Below are 18,042 nucleotides of genomic sequence, written 5' to 3'. Positions count from 1 at the left end.
CCCTCCGCCTTCTTCCTCTTCCGATCACCAGTCTTCCTCTCCTCCGCCCCCACTCTCCAACTTGAGGGGGAGTGTAAGGAAACTAATCTGTCATATCTTTTGTATTATAGCAGATCCTCCTATATGTAAGCTATGCAATAGTTGTAACTTTCCTAGTATGTAACTTAGGTTGTAAATGGGTTCCTGACTTGTAGGGATTGATTGTAATCACTCTTGTATGAGAGATACGTTTCTGTATCAATGAAGAATATAACTTCAGCCTATCGTTTTCTCCTTTTTTCACTTTATGACGTTTCTTCTCGACACATTTCTCAAGCTGCTCCTCAATTTCTTCTGCAAATCATTCTACATCAACAAAACTTATTACGTATCCTTTCTTACTTTATACGCTAGGCAAGAAGTGCTCTACACCTAGTCTATTTCTTAACATGCAACCAAAAGGTCCAGTTATTAGATTTAACATGCAAAGATCTTTACATTTAAAAGGGTTTGAGTTACCACAAGGCATAACAAGTACTCGCGTCTCGCTAAACCTAGGAATTAGTCCACTAATTAGCTGCAACTAATAATCGCTACTTTAGAGAATCTGAGGAGTCCAACTATTGACACATGCATCAAACAATTGTAGCAATATAACCCTAACAATCATACTAAGCGTGCACTTAAAGTAGACAAGCAAGACATTCATCAATGAACAAGTAGTGCACTAAATTCTCATCTTGAATAAAAAGAAATTGAATTAAAAGTCAAATCATCTTTTGATTCATGTCTAGGGACTTCAGACAACCACTAACTAATGAAAATTTAGCTAAACATAGAAGAAACAAAACAAAAATAAAGAAGGGGAGGAAGAAGTTGCAACAAAGGCTACGAGAGAGAGAGAGAGAGAGAGAGAGAGAGAGAGAGAGAGAGAGAGAGAGAGAGAGAGAGAGAGAGAGAGAGAGAGCAGAGAGGGAGAGAGAGATAGAGTTGATGCATATGAATATATGTATAGTGGTTATCTTCTTCTTTATTGTTGTGTAGGAAATCCAAATCGTGAAAGCATTATGGTTACCGTGCTTAGGTGGAATTTTCCTATTGGCTTTTGAACTTGATGACTCATTCCAACCATCCATATCGCGCCATTTGTCCATATAAGTTGGAATATTTAGGTTCATACTGGTATGGACGAGCGTGTCCAAACTCACTCTTACATGACTGATAAAATGATAAGGGCCTATTCGGTAACATTTTTAAAAATGGTTTAAAAGAATGATTTTTTAAAAACCAAAAACGAGATTGTAATTTTCAAATCTAAAAATGTGTCCAGTAGAAAAAATATTCTCCATATTTTCTAAAGGGTCCTTGACCCAAAGCACCAAAATAAGTTAAAATTAACTCACTTACCCCAACAATAAATTTTTGTTCCCACTAATCCAATTTAATAGCTAAATGTCAATTTTAGCCTTCAAAAGAGTATTTTAAACCACAACCACTCATCTCTCTCTCTCTCTCTCTCTCTCTCTCTCTCTCACACACACACACACACACACAAATCCCCTTTCTTCGACTTCGGCCCGTGATATTGATCTCTGACCTCCCGGTGACAACATAAACCCTGCAGCCGGCGACATCCTCTCCCTACCCAGTGACAGTTCTTGAGGCAATTTTCCGATGAGATTATTATACCAGAGGTCCAAATTACATATCACAGATGCGAAGTTACGTCGCCGAGCTCCGTCAGGTTCTCGGACTCAGGCTTCTCGGCTTTTGATCTAAAACTCTTGCTTCTGATAGATATTGAAGAACTGTAGGGCAAAATACTCATCTTTAACTAGTGCCCATATCTCTTGATTAAGAAAGCATCTAGTCTGAGGAAGAAGAAGATAGAGAAAAAGTGGGTTTGCTTTGGTCAATCTGAGGACAAAAGGGCCGAGTGTGACTGAATTTTGTGAGAAAAGCGACACCTGAGATCTGATTAAGGCCGCCACTGGACAAGTGGAGAGGTTGAAGATGAACAGTGTTGACGGAGCAGCCAAGTTCAGTAACAACAACGATAGAGGGTTTCTGGGCCCACCTTGGAGCTCAAGTTCGTCTCTTCTTTACGTCCAAAACCAAAGCCTCTTTAGTTTGCATGGATTGTTAATGATTTATATGGTAATTGTCACATCAGGTTCAACTTTATGCAAACATATTCATTTATTTATTGTTGAAATGTTGTTGTTTTAACTCTTAACTTTAGTTTCTTTCAAATCTCAGTTAAACTTTTAGATTGGGGAGAGGAGGGCCATAGATTTGACACTGAAATATTCTCTGTAAGAGCAGCTTTTACTTAAGAGGTTGTTTTTTGGCACAAACTTGACCATCCTAATGTAACCTAGTGGTTGTTTGGCATTTGGAGATAAGGGGCAATAGACGTTTTGAATTGATATAATCTCCTCATTTTTTTCTTTAATCAAAGTTTTATTTGTCTAAATTTAGGGAGATTAGTTCCCATTTCGGCGGCTGAAAGTTCTATTAGGGGGCAATGGTCGTTTTGAATTGATGTAATCTCCTCGTTTTTGTTTTCTTTAATCAAAGTTTATGTATCTAAATTTTGGGAGATTAGTTCTCATTCTTGCAACCGAAAGTTTTATTGAGGGGCAATAGACATTTATTGGGGGGCAATAAACATTTCCGGCGACCTATGAGATCTCCAACTACTTCTTTAAGGACCTCCGGTGAGGTTTTCGGAGAAGTCAAGTGGGCGGCGATGGTAGGTGACTAGATTCCGGTGGTCGATGACCGAAATCTGGCGATCGGTGACAGAATTCCGACGAAATTTGGCCGAAGTCCGGCGACCAGTGACAGACTCTGGCGAAGTCTCCTATGGTCTCTCTCTCTCTCTCTCTCTCTCTCTCTATGTAATAAAGGGGTGAGGGTAAAAAAGTCTTTAAAAAAAAACACTTAATGGGGTATTAGGGAAGAGTGGAAGACCTCCTTAGAGTGTTTTGGGTAAGGGGGAATTAAAAAAAACTTAATGGGGTAAGTGGGAAAAAAATCTCTAAAATTGGGGTAAATGGACAAAAACTCTTTTCTAAACTGGGAGAAGGAAAGTTCTTTGCCATGTACAATTTGCAAAGTTGGTTTTTTTTTTTCTAATCACATACTATTTGCCACTTTGCTAGTGCTTCATTTTGTCATGTAATACAATATCTACTAAATAATCACGTAATTCATGAACTATGAATAGCTTTTGTCACAATGTAAAAATGGATGGGTTAGAGTATAACAATGAATTATCAGTCACAAATTAATAATGAATAGGTCATATTTGGATGTAAAAACTGAAAGATAATGAAATAGTTTCTAGTTCTAATACATCTTTACACGACTTTAGATATTAGATAATCAAAGTTTCTTGGTGTTAGTAATTATGTTCATATATTGAGATAGTAGAGGAAATTAAGAGGTAAGGTGGCGAACACGATGAAAGCGACGCAGAGATCGAGGGTAGGATCATCGGCACCGAGATCGGAGTAATGGACGACGTGAAGACTGATAAGAGTAAGAAAGAACCGGCACCGGGGCACAGAAGTGATGGTGGACAGTAAAGCATAACAAAAGTGTCTCGGTAAGCTAGCATCAACACTGGGACTAGGGCTCAGCTGGTTGTGGAGGGCGACGAAGCCAGTTATTAAGAATATAATGGGAGCCATGGCGAGGTTGGTGGTTAGCTAAATCAGGATACTAGCAGACTAGCGATTATTAATTTGGGTTTTCGAGGTTGAAGTGCGAGTTTGTTATGCATAGGTTGAAGTGCCGAGCGATCTTGTTAACTAGTTCTAATGTGATCCATATTCTTGTATAGTTCATGATTTCTAATGTAATCCGCATGCCTTTAGTTTACACATGTGTATCACTATATACAAATGGAATCATCGAGAGGCAGCTTTATGTTTCTTTGTTTCCTTTTTTTGTGATAGGAGCATTATATGTGACGTTTTAAATGTTTTTCTACTCACATTTTGCTTAGTTACTCTCCTAACATTATCATTTCTAACTTAGTTTAGTGTTTATAGGTACAATTGAGCTCCAAACACAGGAAATGAGCTAACAAGAGCTAGAAATGATAGACACGAAGGTAAGGAGGAAATGAGGCTCAGAAATGGAGAAATGAAGCATTCTTAATCCTACTAGGAAAAGAAATCTCAGTTGAAGTAGGAATCCTGAGTCAACTAGGAGTCAATCTTGGAGAAATGACGAAAATGGTAGAAGGGCAATCCCAGTTGGATAAGGAAACTAATCTTGCCAAGAAAAGAAAACCTGATGTGACTAGGAGTCCCTTTTAACCAAGGAGAACTCGAGAAGGTTCAAGACTGTTTCCTCACAAGAATCCTTATTGGACTAGGAAACTTGTTGGCATAAGGAGTCCTAATGATACTAGGATACCTAGAAAGGCTAGGAGATCACATAGCTTCAAGATGACTAAAAAATGTTTAATAATACTCTAGCATATTTATGTATTTCGGCAAAGAGAGGAAACCTAAATTAATAAAGTTTCTAGGATGACATATTGGAATCCTAGATGGATAATACATGCTTTGGCTAGCCATGAAGGTTCTAGAAGAAGTTAGACGTCATCTTTGAGGAGTTTGGAAGGTAATCTACTTTGTGTGCAATCAGGAAAATAAAATAAAAGTTAATAACTGATTCCTGGTTGCATAAATATTACAAGGAGGCCGAAATTAAGGGTAAATACATAGTAATTTTGGCAAAGATACATATTGCCAGTGGCAGAGCCAGAATTTCATATCAAGTAGGGCACTCAGAAGTTTTAGAAATATTTTTTTTTTAGTATTTAAAATATATACCAAAACTTTAATAAATTAAAATAAAATTAGGGTTGTTCAAGTAAATCTACAATATGTGTCTGGCCCAAACTCTAGGTTACTTATTCTAGTTGTAATAGAGTTTGTATTAGAAATCATCTCGGAGAATCTTAGTAGATATCCAATCAATGTACGATTATGTTTCCATGTACAACTCTATGTCTATGCTTGTAATCCTCTATATAAAGAGGCCCCTATTATATATCAATGAAAGCACAGCAAATTCTCTCTCAAATATGGAGTCCCTAAAACACGTTATCAGCATGAAGCCCTAGCCCTGAAACCCTAATTTCGTAGCCCTCAAATCTGAGTAACCATCGTTGCACACCTTGAAACCGGAACTGGCCGAAAAAGTATCGAACCGGCCCCTAGAAGAGAAAAACGATCCCTGCCCGGTTCGCATCCTTCTAGACCGCCTTCTTCCTTCAAACTTGGTCATTATTGGCGCCGACACAGTCCAGAAGGTCGCGAAGTTGAGCGAACAATATTTTAGTCACTTCGGCCACCGACCTCAATTGCTTTTTGAGATCAATTGTGAATGAAAATCACAGGAGTAATTGCTAATTACTAATCTATGTTACCTGGGTTGGTGTCCATTTGCTAATTTGAATGGAGACTTACGGACGTCCCTTTAGATTCAATTGCGAACCCTCGAGGACCGGCTTGGTTGCATTCATCGATCACTTTCTTCAGCGCGTGCTTTCTTGGACTGGCCTGTACTGGTTCCTTCAGTTATTCATCCAATCAGTGTGCCACCTACCCCCTCGGCAAGAGGTTTGCTGAAGCCTAAGTTGGTGGCACCAAAGGCTCCTGTGTTTGTTACTCTATTGGTTTGGCAAGCGCCGTTGCTGGGCTCGTTGCTACATAAGCCTTTACATCTCGTCGTCCAGAGGCAAGTTTAGATCTTGGATTATGTTTGGGGCAAGTCAGTGTGAGGGCTAGGTTTCGTCACTGCCAGTCCTTAGTGACAGAAATGAGATTCCTTAGAGGATTTTGACTCACCAATGAATCCGGACTGGAGCGAGAGCTGACCAGGAATGATTGAGAAGCTTCATTTAAGCGTTGACTTGGAGTTTGATCATCGACTCGAAAAGGAGGGGGTACCTGCAGAAAACCCTCCGATGCCTAAGTCAGTACGTTTCTTAGTTGAGTGTAGTAAGATGAATCATAATGAGATGGTTTACCTGTACGTTGGGTCGCTTTTATATAAGCGATGACTTACTTAGGAGACAAGCCACCATTACCTGTACGTTGAATCATAGTATCCCTGACCAATCATATTTCTTTGTTTTTTAATTGTATTCCAAAACTACTCATGTTTAATTAAAATGAAATATCAAAAACACTCTCTGCATAGACACTGATTGGCTGGAGGTATCGCCACGTGTCACACCTTACTCTACCTAAGAATCTCTTAGTTCTTAATCGATCTTTGCATTAGTGGTGCTTACATCACGATCTAATTTCTCTTTACTAGTTTACGAGTAGCATAAATTGTCATTTTTAACCTTGATAAATGAGACACGTGTGCTCCACGTGCCATTTTTGGCTGGAGTAGTGAGTGAATGTGGTTTTAGGTACTACTTCAAAAGAACTCGAAGAATTCAGGTACTCATTGAGAAAAAAAAAATTAAATTTAGTTACCATCGATACAGAGTACTTTTACCCAAAAGAAAAATATTCAACCGGAAAAGAAGTGTTAGTCCTTTGCCTACAACAGCTCACTCCTTGCCGCCCAAACACTCTCAGAGTCTCACTCTCGCTTGCGTGCTCAGCTCGAATCTGGCTTCAATGGAGGTCGATAAGGTAAGCCCTTACTCTTCTATCTCTCTTATTCTCTGTAATTTCCTATATTTATTTTCTTGTTCGTCGCAATTTCATTTCTGTAAATTGCACTCTCCACTCCAATTTCGCTGCCTTCGTTTCGGTTTCTAGAAATTGCAAGAGGATCATGTTAACCTTTAATAAGCTTTCAATTTTATCCTAATTTGTTCACTGAAACTCTGAAAATTTTCCTCAATAACCTTTCAATTGTTAATTACATATTGATCTCAATGTGATATAATAGCCTTTGTAGGTAAAATTATGAACCAATGGTCTGTAGCTCCGTAGAGCACTTCGGTTTCGGTTTTCATATACACACGATGCTGTATATGAAGAAACCAATGGGCTTTAATGGCATGAGCTTAACCACACTACTCGTAAAAGACGTGAAATATATGCTTTGCTTTTGAGCTAGGATGAGAATACTGTCTTTTTCGGGTTTCTTAAATTTCTTTGATCGGTTTTTTTTTTTTTTTTTGTAGTGATTTCTACCAGAGAGCATTCCTATATCAACAATTTATTTCTAATGATCTGCCAAATGGAATTTAGCTGCTAATTTTATGTGTAATATGAGTGAGCTTAATTGTTTTGGAAAAGAATATTACGAAGGACCATGTGAATGTAGTTCCCTTGTTACTTCAATTACTGGTAGTGTGTGATTGTTTGGTATACTTCTCTCACGTCCTGCAATCATATTTTAGGCATTTTTGTTTTTGTGATTGAATCTTTTGTTATCTAACCCATTGGTGCTTTGATGCCTTATTATTAACTGCAGCAATTGTCACCTGATGAGTTGGATAAGGAGTGCTCAATTCTACTTGAGCTAGATGAAAATGACCCTCTTTTTGATAAAAAGAAGGTAAGGCATTATCAGATCTTTTGCTTTCTAAGTTTATGATCTTATCTATGAAACAGTGGTGATTTATAGGATTTCATAGTAGGTTTTGATGCTACTAAATAATAGAAATGTGAGAATGGAAGGAACGTGCAATTGAGGATTGATCTTTTTTGTCTATGATCTTCTGATACTGTGATACAAGGACTTGTTTGTACTAGTGGAGGGTAGCATCAACCAAAGTAAGAATTTTCAAATAAAAGGCTAATCATTTCATCCCTAATTCTTGTTAATTAGGTAGTCTAGATAAAAGAATGTCAAAACTCAAAAATTCCCTATGAACTAATGTTAATACTTTCATTTACCCTATCTACAGAATTTTCATACATGTTGCTGTTAATATTTTCTTGAGTACTGTTCCTTTTATTTAAACTGTTGCTAGGTGCTACCATCATTCTTTTGTTTATTCCTCTTTTTGTGTGGCAGAAACTGCTACAAGATAACGGATTTAAAACTAAGGAACAAGTACGCATAAAAAGGTCATCAGATCCTATTTGGCTCAGTACCTCCTTGAAAGTAATGCTTCAAATAGCACGGATCATAAAACTTGATGAGGTAACTTGTTAGTCTGCTTTTTATTATTATTTAGTGCGCTTCACCCAAGAGCCACAAAATATATCGAACGCCAATTTCACTGATTTACTGTAGAACAAAGCAGAGCCCGTTATTTTGTGAAATATGAGACTGAAAATTTGGTTAATGTCCCGCCAAATGAATCACTCTTTAGCTCCTTCAATGTTATACTTCTGTGAGCTTCTTGCACTATTAGGCACAAGTGGTGAAAATTGACGTTAATGCTGCCTGAGACTACCTGATGAACTGTATGATTAGTTGAAAATTGTGCTCAATGGGGTGCAGGTAGAGCTTTATTTTGGGGGAGAAGAACAGTTGGACTCCTATAGTCCCAGAAATGAGCTTGACGCCCTCAATTCTATTCTTCAGCTTGTGGAAAGTTCACTCTCCGATGCATGTGAAATAACAAAGAATGTCCTGCAAGACTTGCGCAATCTTACCATTGATAAGATTTGTGAGTTTGCTGAAGAAAACAGTTTGAAGACTACAATTGTAGAAGGCCAGAACTCTGATAAAGAAAAGCAATTGCTGCAATGGGGTGAAAACAATGGTGTCAAGACAAGGTTGCAGATAGCTTGTAAGTTTTATCAGGGATGCGGAGAATTTTTTTTCTTCCCACTTTTGATGAGATTTTGCTTTTAATTTATTTTGTTTTGTCTTTTTCTTTTTCTTTAGGGGATTAACTAAAAATATCAAACCTAGAAACAAGAAAAGGAACCGGAAAATAAAAATAAAAATCCATCTATAAGTTGAAGGAAACTATATATTAATATATTATTTATTCTGTATTTCGTTCATCATACTAGGTGTCGAAGGGGCTGGTAGAGGAGCTATAGCTAGAGAAGATCTAAAAGTTGGAGACACTGCTTTGGAGATCCCGACATCCTTAATAATTTCTGAGGAGCTTGTCCAGAAAACTGATATGGTATGTTTTATCACTTGAAAAACCTGAATAATTACTTGAATCATTAATAGCTATTAGTGAATTACTTATGTGGTTAGATAAGAACCTTTTCAGTAGGGGGGAAACAGAGAATAGCCATAAGTGAATACACATAGATGCCAACTCTAACAAGAGGATGAATTGCTCCTAGATGAAAGTTCTAGCATCTCATGAACTTGCCCTTTCTTCCAACTAACGATGCTGTCTCTATATTTCTGCTAGATGTAGAGACAATAGTTGGATGATGACAAATATCTATGACCATTTGATGCCTGACCATACAGGGATTTTAGTTGTCATTCTTGATTCTTCCCACATACTGAAGGAAAATTCCCTATTCCAAAGCCACAGGTATTAATTGAACCACTAGGAATGTCCTTTTTTTTTATATTCAGTTTGTGATCCTAGTTTTTCATCTAATATAATCATAACTACAATTCTGGGCATGTTGACTCATCCCTTTTATAAGGATATAATTTCAGATCCCATCAAAGAGATGGTTATTAATGTTTATTTTGTTACTCACCAACTAATCTGTGATGTGGCAAAGTTTCGGTGGATAGTTCCATGGAGAAATCTTCCACTTACTCTCTCTCTCTCTCTCTCTCTATATATATATATATATCTCACAACAGTTAGAACAAGTGGAGTTTGAACACAAGCATATAGTGCCTCGATTAGGAGGCTTAACACTACGCTGTTCAGTTATTATACTTCTATATGTCAAAACAGGTCAGGTTTGGTGCGTAATACTTATGTAGCGCGCAATGACGCTGGGGTGTTTAGTAATTCCAAAAGACTCTGGTCTACTCTGCAGACCCCATTTCCCCTGTCACATTAATTGAGTTTATGGTGGATCTAATCTAACACTCAAAAGGACGTTTTGAAGCTTTGTTGGTTTTGTGTAATAAATAAGGGAAAGCAAGGGCTCTTTCAGACTTGGGAGTTGGTCTCAAGTCTGTATGTTTTGGTATGTGGTGTTATTGAAAAATTCTGTTGGTTATTCATATTACATACCCCATGGTCATGTTGTGATGTCTAAGGATGGAGGATTAATCAAAAACATAGCTTATGACCAAGAAAAGTAATCCACCAGTTTACTTTTTATTATTATTATTTATCTATTTTTTATTTTTTATTTTTATTTCAGTATCATGTATTAGAGAAGTTGGAAGACACTTCCTCTGAGACTATGTTATTGTTGTGGAGCATGAAGGAGAGGCATAATACTGATTCACAATACAAGATCTACTTCGATACACTGCCAGAGGATTTTCATACCGGTACTCAAGAGTTCTTGTGACATGCTTTACCTATAAAATTAATTATTTAGTTTTCTTCAACTCCAATTGTCGTCTAAAGTGAAGCTGTATTTTGGCTTTTAGTTTCCTTTTTATGAATTTAATGTTTCTTAATTGGATAGTAACAATTTGATGTTGGGAAAGATATTGACTTAGCCATTGAGGTTTAAAGGTTTTCAAGTATTCTGTAGAGTTGTTTTATTTTAAGCTGCTCAATATTTAGCATCTCAGGTAAACTCTGGAAATGCTTACATTAAAGAAGAACTAGGCAAGTCAGACATTTGGGATTATTAAAATTACTTTAGAACCCTACGAAGTTTGTAGTTATGCAACCCTTTCGCCATGTCAGATATATCTGCTAAAGGTAATGCTAAGTCCTATAAGTTTGTCCCATAATTTTCTATTTACTTGGATAGGCCTAAGTTGGTAAAATTGCATCTTGAAATCGGTTTAGCAGTTTAGGGTTTAGATTGGTTTAAATTTATTGGTAGTTTGAACTTCTAACTGTAAGTACTTCAAATAAAGAAGCATGACCATTACTGAGGCATGCACGTGCAGTTAATAGTTTATTTACAGAGTGGATAGTTCATCAATCTATTTAGTCATTCTTTTACAAATCTGGTGGCCTTGAACAGATGTGCGCTGAATAAAGTACTTAATTGAACATAATGATTGCTGAATTGTCTACTAAAAGTTCTGGGATGCACCTTTCCTAGAGGTTAAGGATGAATGTCCTCTTGGTTCTCTTAAAATAATAAAGGAATGCAGAAGTCCAAAAGGGCTTTATATCTTCTCTCAGACTTATTAGTGGTATTTTTTGTACGGTTCACTCTCATTAGTCATTATTATTGTTTTTATTTTTTGTAACATGACAAGTGCAGTGACTGCAGTCTGAATTCAAATTTACTAGTTAACCATTGTCCACAGGAATACTATGTCTCTATTTTATCTGTAAAATAAAAACTAGGTGAAGTTATTTAGTGTTGGACCAATAAATCAGTTTGGATTTTGTGAATTGGAGAACTATTGATTTGTCAAGTCTATGATCACAATGACTTATTTGCTCTAATTTGTCTCCTTTTGTGTTTCTTCATCTTTCTTCCTTCTATATAACTGCAGGATTGAGTTTTGGAATTTCGGCAGTGATGTCTTTGTATGGAACCTTGCTGTTGGATGAGATAATGCAAGCAAAAGAGGTTAGTTAGACCTTGCGTAGTGGTTTTAAATTGAATTGCTTGACGTTTAGGCTATTTCAGTTATAAAGTAGGGTATTATCAAAATTCTTACATGATTCATGCATAGATAAGTGGCAATTTGTCCGGTATTACCCTCCCCCTGTAAGAGTTTGTTTTGGCATTCCTAAATGGGCTTAAACATAAATTTTCTCATGTAGTGATCAGTATCCTAGTATATTGTTCTGTAAGATCGCTGCCTGCTTGCATCTTTGGGGAATGTTCACATTGCCATTATTTTTGTTTGATAATGTTTCTTGTTGTGGTGTCTAGGACTTGATGTATTTGTACCTGGTCTTGAATCATTTTGCTTTTACCAGTACCATTCAAGCAAGAATTGCCCAATGACAAATCTGCAATGAGAAAAAGGTCTAACCCAACTAGTTGTCCTCACACAGGGTTAAATGGGGTTTATGAGGGACATGGATGATATGTTGAGAATGGAGGAGACTAATTAGATCTCTAAGGGGGAGCCTACAGTCCATGAGAAGAAACTGATAAATATTGGTTCTCTTATTTTCATATAAGTTGAGAACAGAGTGTTGTATCTGGAGCTGTTATGTCACTTATGTGTTTCTGTTAATTCCTGGTCAGATTCATCATAATGAACATACCTCTACTTCATGCATATGAAAAGTTTAGCACTTATAAATTGTAAGCATCTAACTCTTTTCTTTAACAGCATTTGCGTGCTCAATATGATAAGCTTTTCCCTGCACTGTGCAATGAGCATCCTGATATCTTTCCCCCAGAGCTTTACACGTGGGAGCAATTCTTGTGGGCGTGTGAATTGTGGTACTCAAATAGCATGAAAATCATGTTTGCTGATGGAAAATTAAGGACATGCTTGATTCCTATTGCTGGCTTTTTGAACCATTCGGTATGTCATCCATTCTCTTATCCCCATACTTTCTGTTGTCATGGTTGAGTTTAAAATAGTTGCCTTCAGTGCTGACAAACATAGGTGGTTGGATTACTGCCACCAACTGATCATAACTGTCTACCCAATATGCTTTTCTGAGTAGGTTGCCACATTCCAATTTGTATTCTTATAATTATTAAAAACAATAATGTCATCAGGGCAATGGCATTGTGTCATTTACTTTCTCGACAACCATTTTTGGTAGAAGTAAAAAGTGTTTGTATACAACAAATTATTGCAATATGATACGCCATTGTCATGCTTTTGATTTACTCCTTATCACAGATATACCCACATGTAGTGAATTATGGCAGAGTAGATTCTGCAACAAATACCATCAAATTCCGTCTGTCAAGACCTTGCAGTGCTGGACAAGAATGTTGCCTTAGTTATGGAAACCTCTCCACTTCTCATCTAGTTACCTTTTATGGCTTCCTACCACAAGGATACAACCCTTATGATGTCATTCCACTAGGTGAGTTTATTGCTCTTTCACATTGCAGTCGTGTATATAACAAACGATCAAGCAGCACTCAAACATAGACTGAATTTTGATATTTCCTCAACACTCCACTATATTAGTGTTGAAACTTTGCTGTAGACTTGTGCTGCATATATTAATTAATACTTTTCTATTCCAGATATTGGTGGTGCCGATGACGATTCTACTGAAGGCAGCTCCACATCTGAATGGACAACTCACATGGTGCGAGGTACTTGGTTCTCAGAGAACTGGAATATTTTCTATTATGGCCTGCCCTCCCCGTTTTTGGACTGTCTAAGGAGAGCTCGGAATCCCATGCTGCTGACTAAGACCCTTGTAATTTTCTGTCCTAGTATTTCTATGAATGTGGTTAAGTTGATGTTCATTCTCTTCTTTCATTACAAACTGGCTTTATTGTTATTGTGTATGGTGAATTCTTCCTCTTTTTTTCATTTGACTATGTTATTCTTCTATTTTCGTTGGTCTTTTGTGTTAAGGATAAAAATCTTTGTCTATTTTCATTTTTCTTTCCACTTTGGTAGCTTTAGTTCAGAATTACTTTTCTGCTTCCACTTTAATGTTCGTCCAGTTTTTTCATTTATGAATTTTCTATATATTTTCATTATTATACAGCTGCCAGAAAACTTGGAGAATGAAATTGAAATCCTCGAAGATCTTCTCGCAATCTTCAATGACATGATGGATAGCCTTGGTGACGCAGACCTCGATGACAGGTATACAAGTCTCCATACAATTATATCATGATCTGTGATTGAAGCAGCTGAAATATTCCTTTGTTGAAATGAACGATATATCTTCCCTATTTGCAGAAAAAACACTAGTTGGGATGTAAAGCTGGCAGTGGACTTCAAATTTCTACAAAGAGGCATTGTCTCTTCGATTTTAACGTCCTGCCATAAAGGACTCGATTTGGTGAAACACGAACTGTCTAAAATGCATGGCTGAGGGTGTCTTGGCTGGAGCAGAGGTTCAACGAAAATATACGTTAAGCATTTTAGTGTAGAACCCCTGATCTAAACTTTTAGAGGGCACAATTCTGATTCTTGTGGAGTATATGCTAAACTAGTGATCACCACAAGGTTAATCTACCTATGAAAATGTCTTTGTTTCTCCTCCGTGTATGTTGCAAGCCGCATAAGCATAGAATAGTTCCTTGGTGATGATACATTGGATTCCTAAAGCGACTTATGCTGCCTTTTCTTTTATAATATCCAAGTCTACATAATGCATTTTTCGAATGGCCATTAAAAACGAGAGGCATGCCCTTTGCCTCTCAACGTGGTCTTCCTAGTGAATTTTTAATTATTGGAGGCGACGATAATTTTGTTTATTTGAATAGAAATGGGATAATTGCTACCATTTGACTTTGAGCCATCAATGGTATTAAATTCAAAAAAAAATTTGGATTACAATTACAAAATCTCATATATCAAGTTCTCAACTCCATCAAATACGCTATTGGAATTAGCTCGAGTGCCACGAGTGGTGATAAATGTTAGGTTAAATCAGGAGTTCGATTTCCTCCGATATGATTATGTAAAAAAAAATCGATTAGACGGGTACGCCTTTGAAATTTAAAACAGTGGTTTGTTGATTAGCTTATACCAACAGAAACACTGCTGATGCTGATTACCAAATCTAGGCGTTCATGATATATCTTACATGTGAAGGCCAAAAACAAAAATGAAGATACATTCCCACATGCAACACATGTGGCATCTATTTGGTGTATCTAATTGTCAGCTGTACAATGTCCGATAAGACCATATAAGTAAATATTATAAGTTGATTAAGCTCATTCATTATGTAATTTGGTCATATCAAAAATCTTAATATATTAAGGGCTAATTACTGTTTAGTACCCTGTACTTTTGGTTCAACATCAATTCAGTCTCTCGACTTCCAATTTAATCAAAAACACCCCCACACTATTATTTCTCCATCCAATAGGTCCATTTGCCAAAAATCAGTCAATTTCAGCTGTTTTGGTGCTGACATGGAGATCCAACTCAGCCCAGATGGGGCCCACATCAAGGCGAATTGACCAAACTGACCCTGGCTCTAATCTAACTGTAAGTTCTATTAAGCAACCCATTTTCCCGCCAAAGAAGACCTAAATACAGCCCAATTTCCGGCCAAAGAAGTCCTAAATACTTGTAAAGTTGTATCCTCCCGCCCAAAATAATGTATTTGCAGAATGGCTTATCAAAGTAATAACATTTGACCTGTAAATGTTCAAAGTAACAACATGTACTTCAAAGGAACAAATCTACATTTTTAACCAACATGCTATTGACTTGAAGCACCAATTCTACATTTGATCTTATAACAACATCAAACTTTCTCTAAATCCAACAAAATAAGCAGCCCAAATGTTTAAAACATCTCAAATTAATGTATGCATTTCAAATAGCTCTAATCATCCTCCCAAAAAATTAGAGCTAGCAACCTAGGTAGCATACACCAAGGTTGCACAAAAAATGTTAGGGCTTGCTTATCATTCCCCAAACTTCCTCCTACTTTCCCCCTTGCTTGGAATTCTGCCTAATCCTTTGAGATGATCTGGAAGGTGTTGGAGTTTGGCCTTTTGATGCTTTACTTGATGTCGGAGGCCTCGTGGTTGCTGAGGTAGATGTGGCAGCAGCAGTAGCAGCTTTGGTTGACTTGGATTTTGTGGCAGCAGCAGCAGCTTTGGTAGAGTTAGCAGGGGTGGCAGCAGCAGCAGCAGCTTTTCTACATGCCTTCAATGCAGCCATCTTCTTCTATACTCACAAAAAAAAAAAATCAAAAACAAGAATATAATTGTCAACACACAGATACCAAAAGCAAAGCATCACTAGCCCAACTTTCATCACAAAAGCAAAGCATCACAAAAGCAAAGCATCACAGACCTATTCATCAACAAATACACAAAGTTTACAACTAAAATCTAACTTTCATACCCTTTGATATTCAACCACTTTTAGATGGTTTTTCCTCAAGTCATTCTTACTCAATGGTGGCTTTCTTCCAGGTTTAGGCTGCAAAAAAATTATGGGATCAACCTTAAAACATAAACATAAACAAGCTGCCCCATAAACAAAATAATTTGAAAAAGTACACTAAACATATGCAGAAAAAAATCAAAAATTACCTGGGCTTTTTGAGATGAACTTCCTTCTCCATTGTTGAGTTTCCTTTTCTTGTTTACATTTGCAGCTTGCTTATCTTTTGGTGGAAGATGTCGGTGACATGTCTTCACGTTGTGGCCAATTCTTTGACAATTGCTACACTTCAACGACCGCTGAACTCTTCCAAGCTTTGTTCCCTGTGCAGCCAACTTCTCCGATAAATCTCTAATCCTCTTTGTTCGTGGCCTTCCAGGCTGTCTAGAATACTGTGGAGGCAGAATTGGTGGTTCTTCACTCCTAGTCCACATCTCCATTCCGTTAACCGGCTTGATCAAATTGCTGTAAATGTTAAGGTACGTCTTTTTTAAGTAGCAATCTGCAACAAAGTTTTCCGGATCTGCCCTATTGTTGTATATTGCTAAGACCGCGTGCTTGCATGAAACACCACTTAAGTCCCACATTCGGCATGTGCAGGTCCTTGCCGTAAGGTTGACCACATTCTTGGTTCCTTCAAAAGTCTCCACCTCCACTTGGTCACCACCATTCCCGATAGAAATGCAATCTGAAGCAGCCTTCATTTTGTTCTTTTCTAGTACTTTTCTAGGCTTGGGGCACAGATTTCCCACCATTGCTTGCATCTTATCATTTCTGATTTGGTTTCTTTTCATTAGCTTCACTCTCATTTCCTCGAACATACTCACTGGTGGTTTTGCTCTAGCATCAAAAATGAACGAGTTGAAGCTTTCACATAAGTTGTTGATCATAATGTCACACTTCGACCAAGTCTCGAAGTGTGCTCTACACCAATGTTGTGGAGGCCTATCCTTATCTGCAAAACAAGCAGCATTAGCCATTAGTCTTGATATGGGTCAACTTAGCAAAAAAAAAAACAAAAACAAAAAAATCAACAACTTTGTAAACTTGAAAACTTACGTGTCATCCATTTGTACGCTTCATTATCCAAAGCCTTCATCTCCTCCATTTCCTTTGCAAAGTAAGGAAGTGTAGTTGACTTTGCACATTTCCACATTTGATCCTTTAGTACCTTTCCCAGAAACAGCTTCGTAAAATTTGTCCACATATGGCGCACACAAAATCTAATCTTGGCGAATGGAACTACTTCTTCAAAGGCAAGGATTAAACCCTTTTGCTTATCGCTGATGAAAGTCCAACCTGCTCCATCCTCAAGTATACTCAGGTCTTTGCACAGAAGCTCTAGGAACCAAATCCACGAGTCTTTGCTTTCCATCTCCACCATTGCGTAGGCAATCACCCATGAAGTGTTGTTGGCATCAATGCCAACAGCTATCAAGAGCTGACCCCCATATGCAGACCTCAAATGGCAACCGTCTAGCCCAATCACAGACCTACATCCCGCTTGAAATCCATTTTTTAGAGCTCCAAGACAGATATACATCCTCTTGAAGATTGGAAGGCTCTCTCCCTTGCTGAAATCACATTTTATGTCAACGGTTGTAGAAGGGTCCACCCTTTTCAGCTCATTCGCATAATCTCGAAGTCTGGCATATTGCTCCATGATGGTTCCCTCCAACACCAAAAGGGCTGCTTTCTTTACTCGATAAGCCATCTGATTGGAGACCCTTGCTCTAACTTCTGAAGACATAGTTTGAGCCAAGGATTCTGTAACCGAAAAAAAAAAAAAAAAAAAAAAACCAAAACAAGAATCGGTAACCATTGAAGCAAGCAAAACAAGCAAGAAAAGTATTCCAAAACTGAACAAAACAAAACTAGACCATTTAAAACTGAAGTAGTAGCTGGTTAATTACTCTAAAACAAGCAAAAATACAAACATGAAGGCTTAATCACTCCAAAACTAAAGCATTAGGTGGTTAATTACTCTAAAACTGTACAGTTGATACAAACATG

At 37.5% G+C, this 18,042-nt stretch overlaps 2 protein-coding genes across 2 annotated transcripts; one reads left to right on the top strand and one right to left on the bottom strand.

Moving 5' to 3' along the window:
• The first annotated feature begins 6,521 nt into the window (after window positions 1–6,521).
• Window positions 6,522–14,252, top strand: LOC112196087. The gene is made up of 12 exons (XM_024336385.2): window positions 6,522–6,656; window positions 7,450–7,533; window positions 7,996–8,124; window positions 8,428–8,719; window positions 8,949–9,067; window positions 10,236–10,368; window positions 11,506–11,582; window positions 12,301–12,498; window positions 12,826–13,015; window positions 13,182–13,360; window positions 13,658–13,758; window positions 13,855–14,252. The coding sequence occupies exons 1-12, from the start codon at window positions 6,642–6,644 to the stop codon at window positions 13,988–13,990; spliced, it is 1,653 nt and encodes a 550-aa protein (XP_024192153.1). The 5' UTR covers window positions 6,522–6,641; the 3' UTR covers window positions 13,991–14,252.
• Window positions 14,253–15,561: 1,309 nt separating this feature from the next.
• Window positions 15,562–17,779, bottom strand: LOC112198977. Its single transcript, XM_024340052.1, has 4 exons — window positions 17,089–17,779; window positions 16,179–16,984; window positions 15,988–16,065; window positions 15,562–15,807 (listed from the first exon to the last, which is right to left on the bottom strand). Exons 1-4 carry the CDS (start codon window positions 17,777–17,779, stop codon window positions 15,562–15,564), a joined length of 1,821 nt encoding a protein of 606 aa, XP_024195820.1.
• Between the last annotated feature and the right edge of the window lie 263 nt (window positions 17,780–18,042).

Source organism: Rosa chinensis, chromosome 4 (genome assembly GCF_002994745.2).
Source record: "Rosa chinensis cultivar Old Blush chromosome 4, RchiOBHm-V2, whole genome shotgun sequence".
NCBI lineage: Eukaryota > Viridiplantae > Streptophyta > Magnoliopsida > Rosales > Rosaceae > Rosa > Rosa chinensis.
Note: the sequence above shows the minus strand (reverse complement) of the source record. Positions and strands in the feature narration are given on the sequence as shown.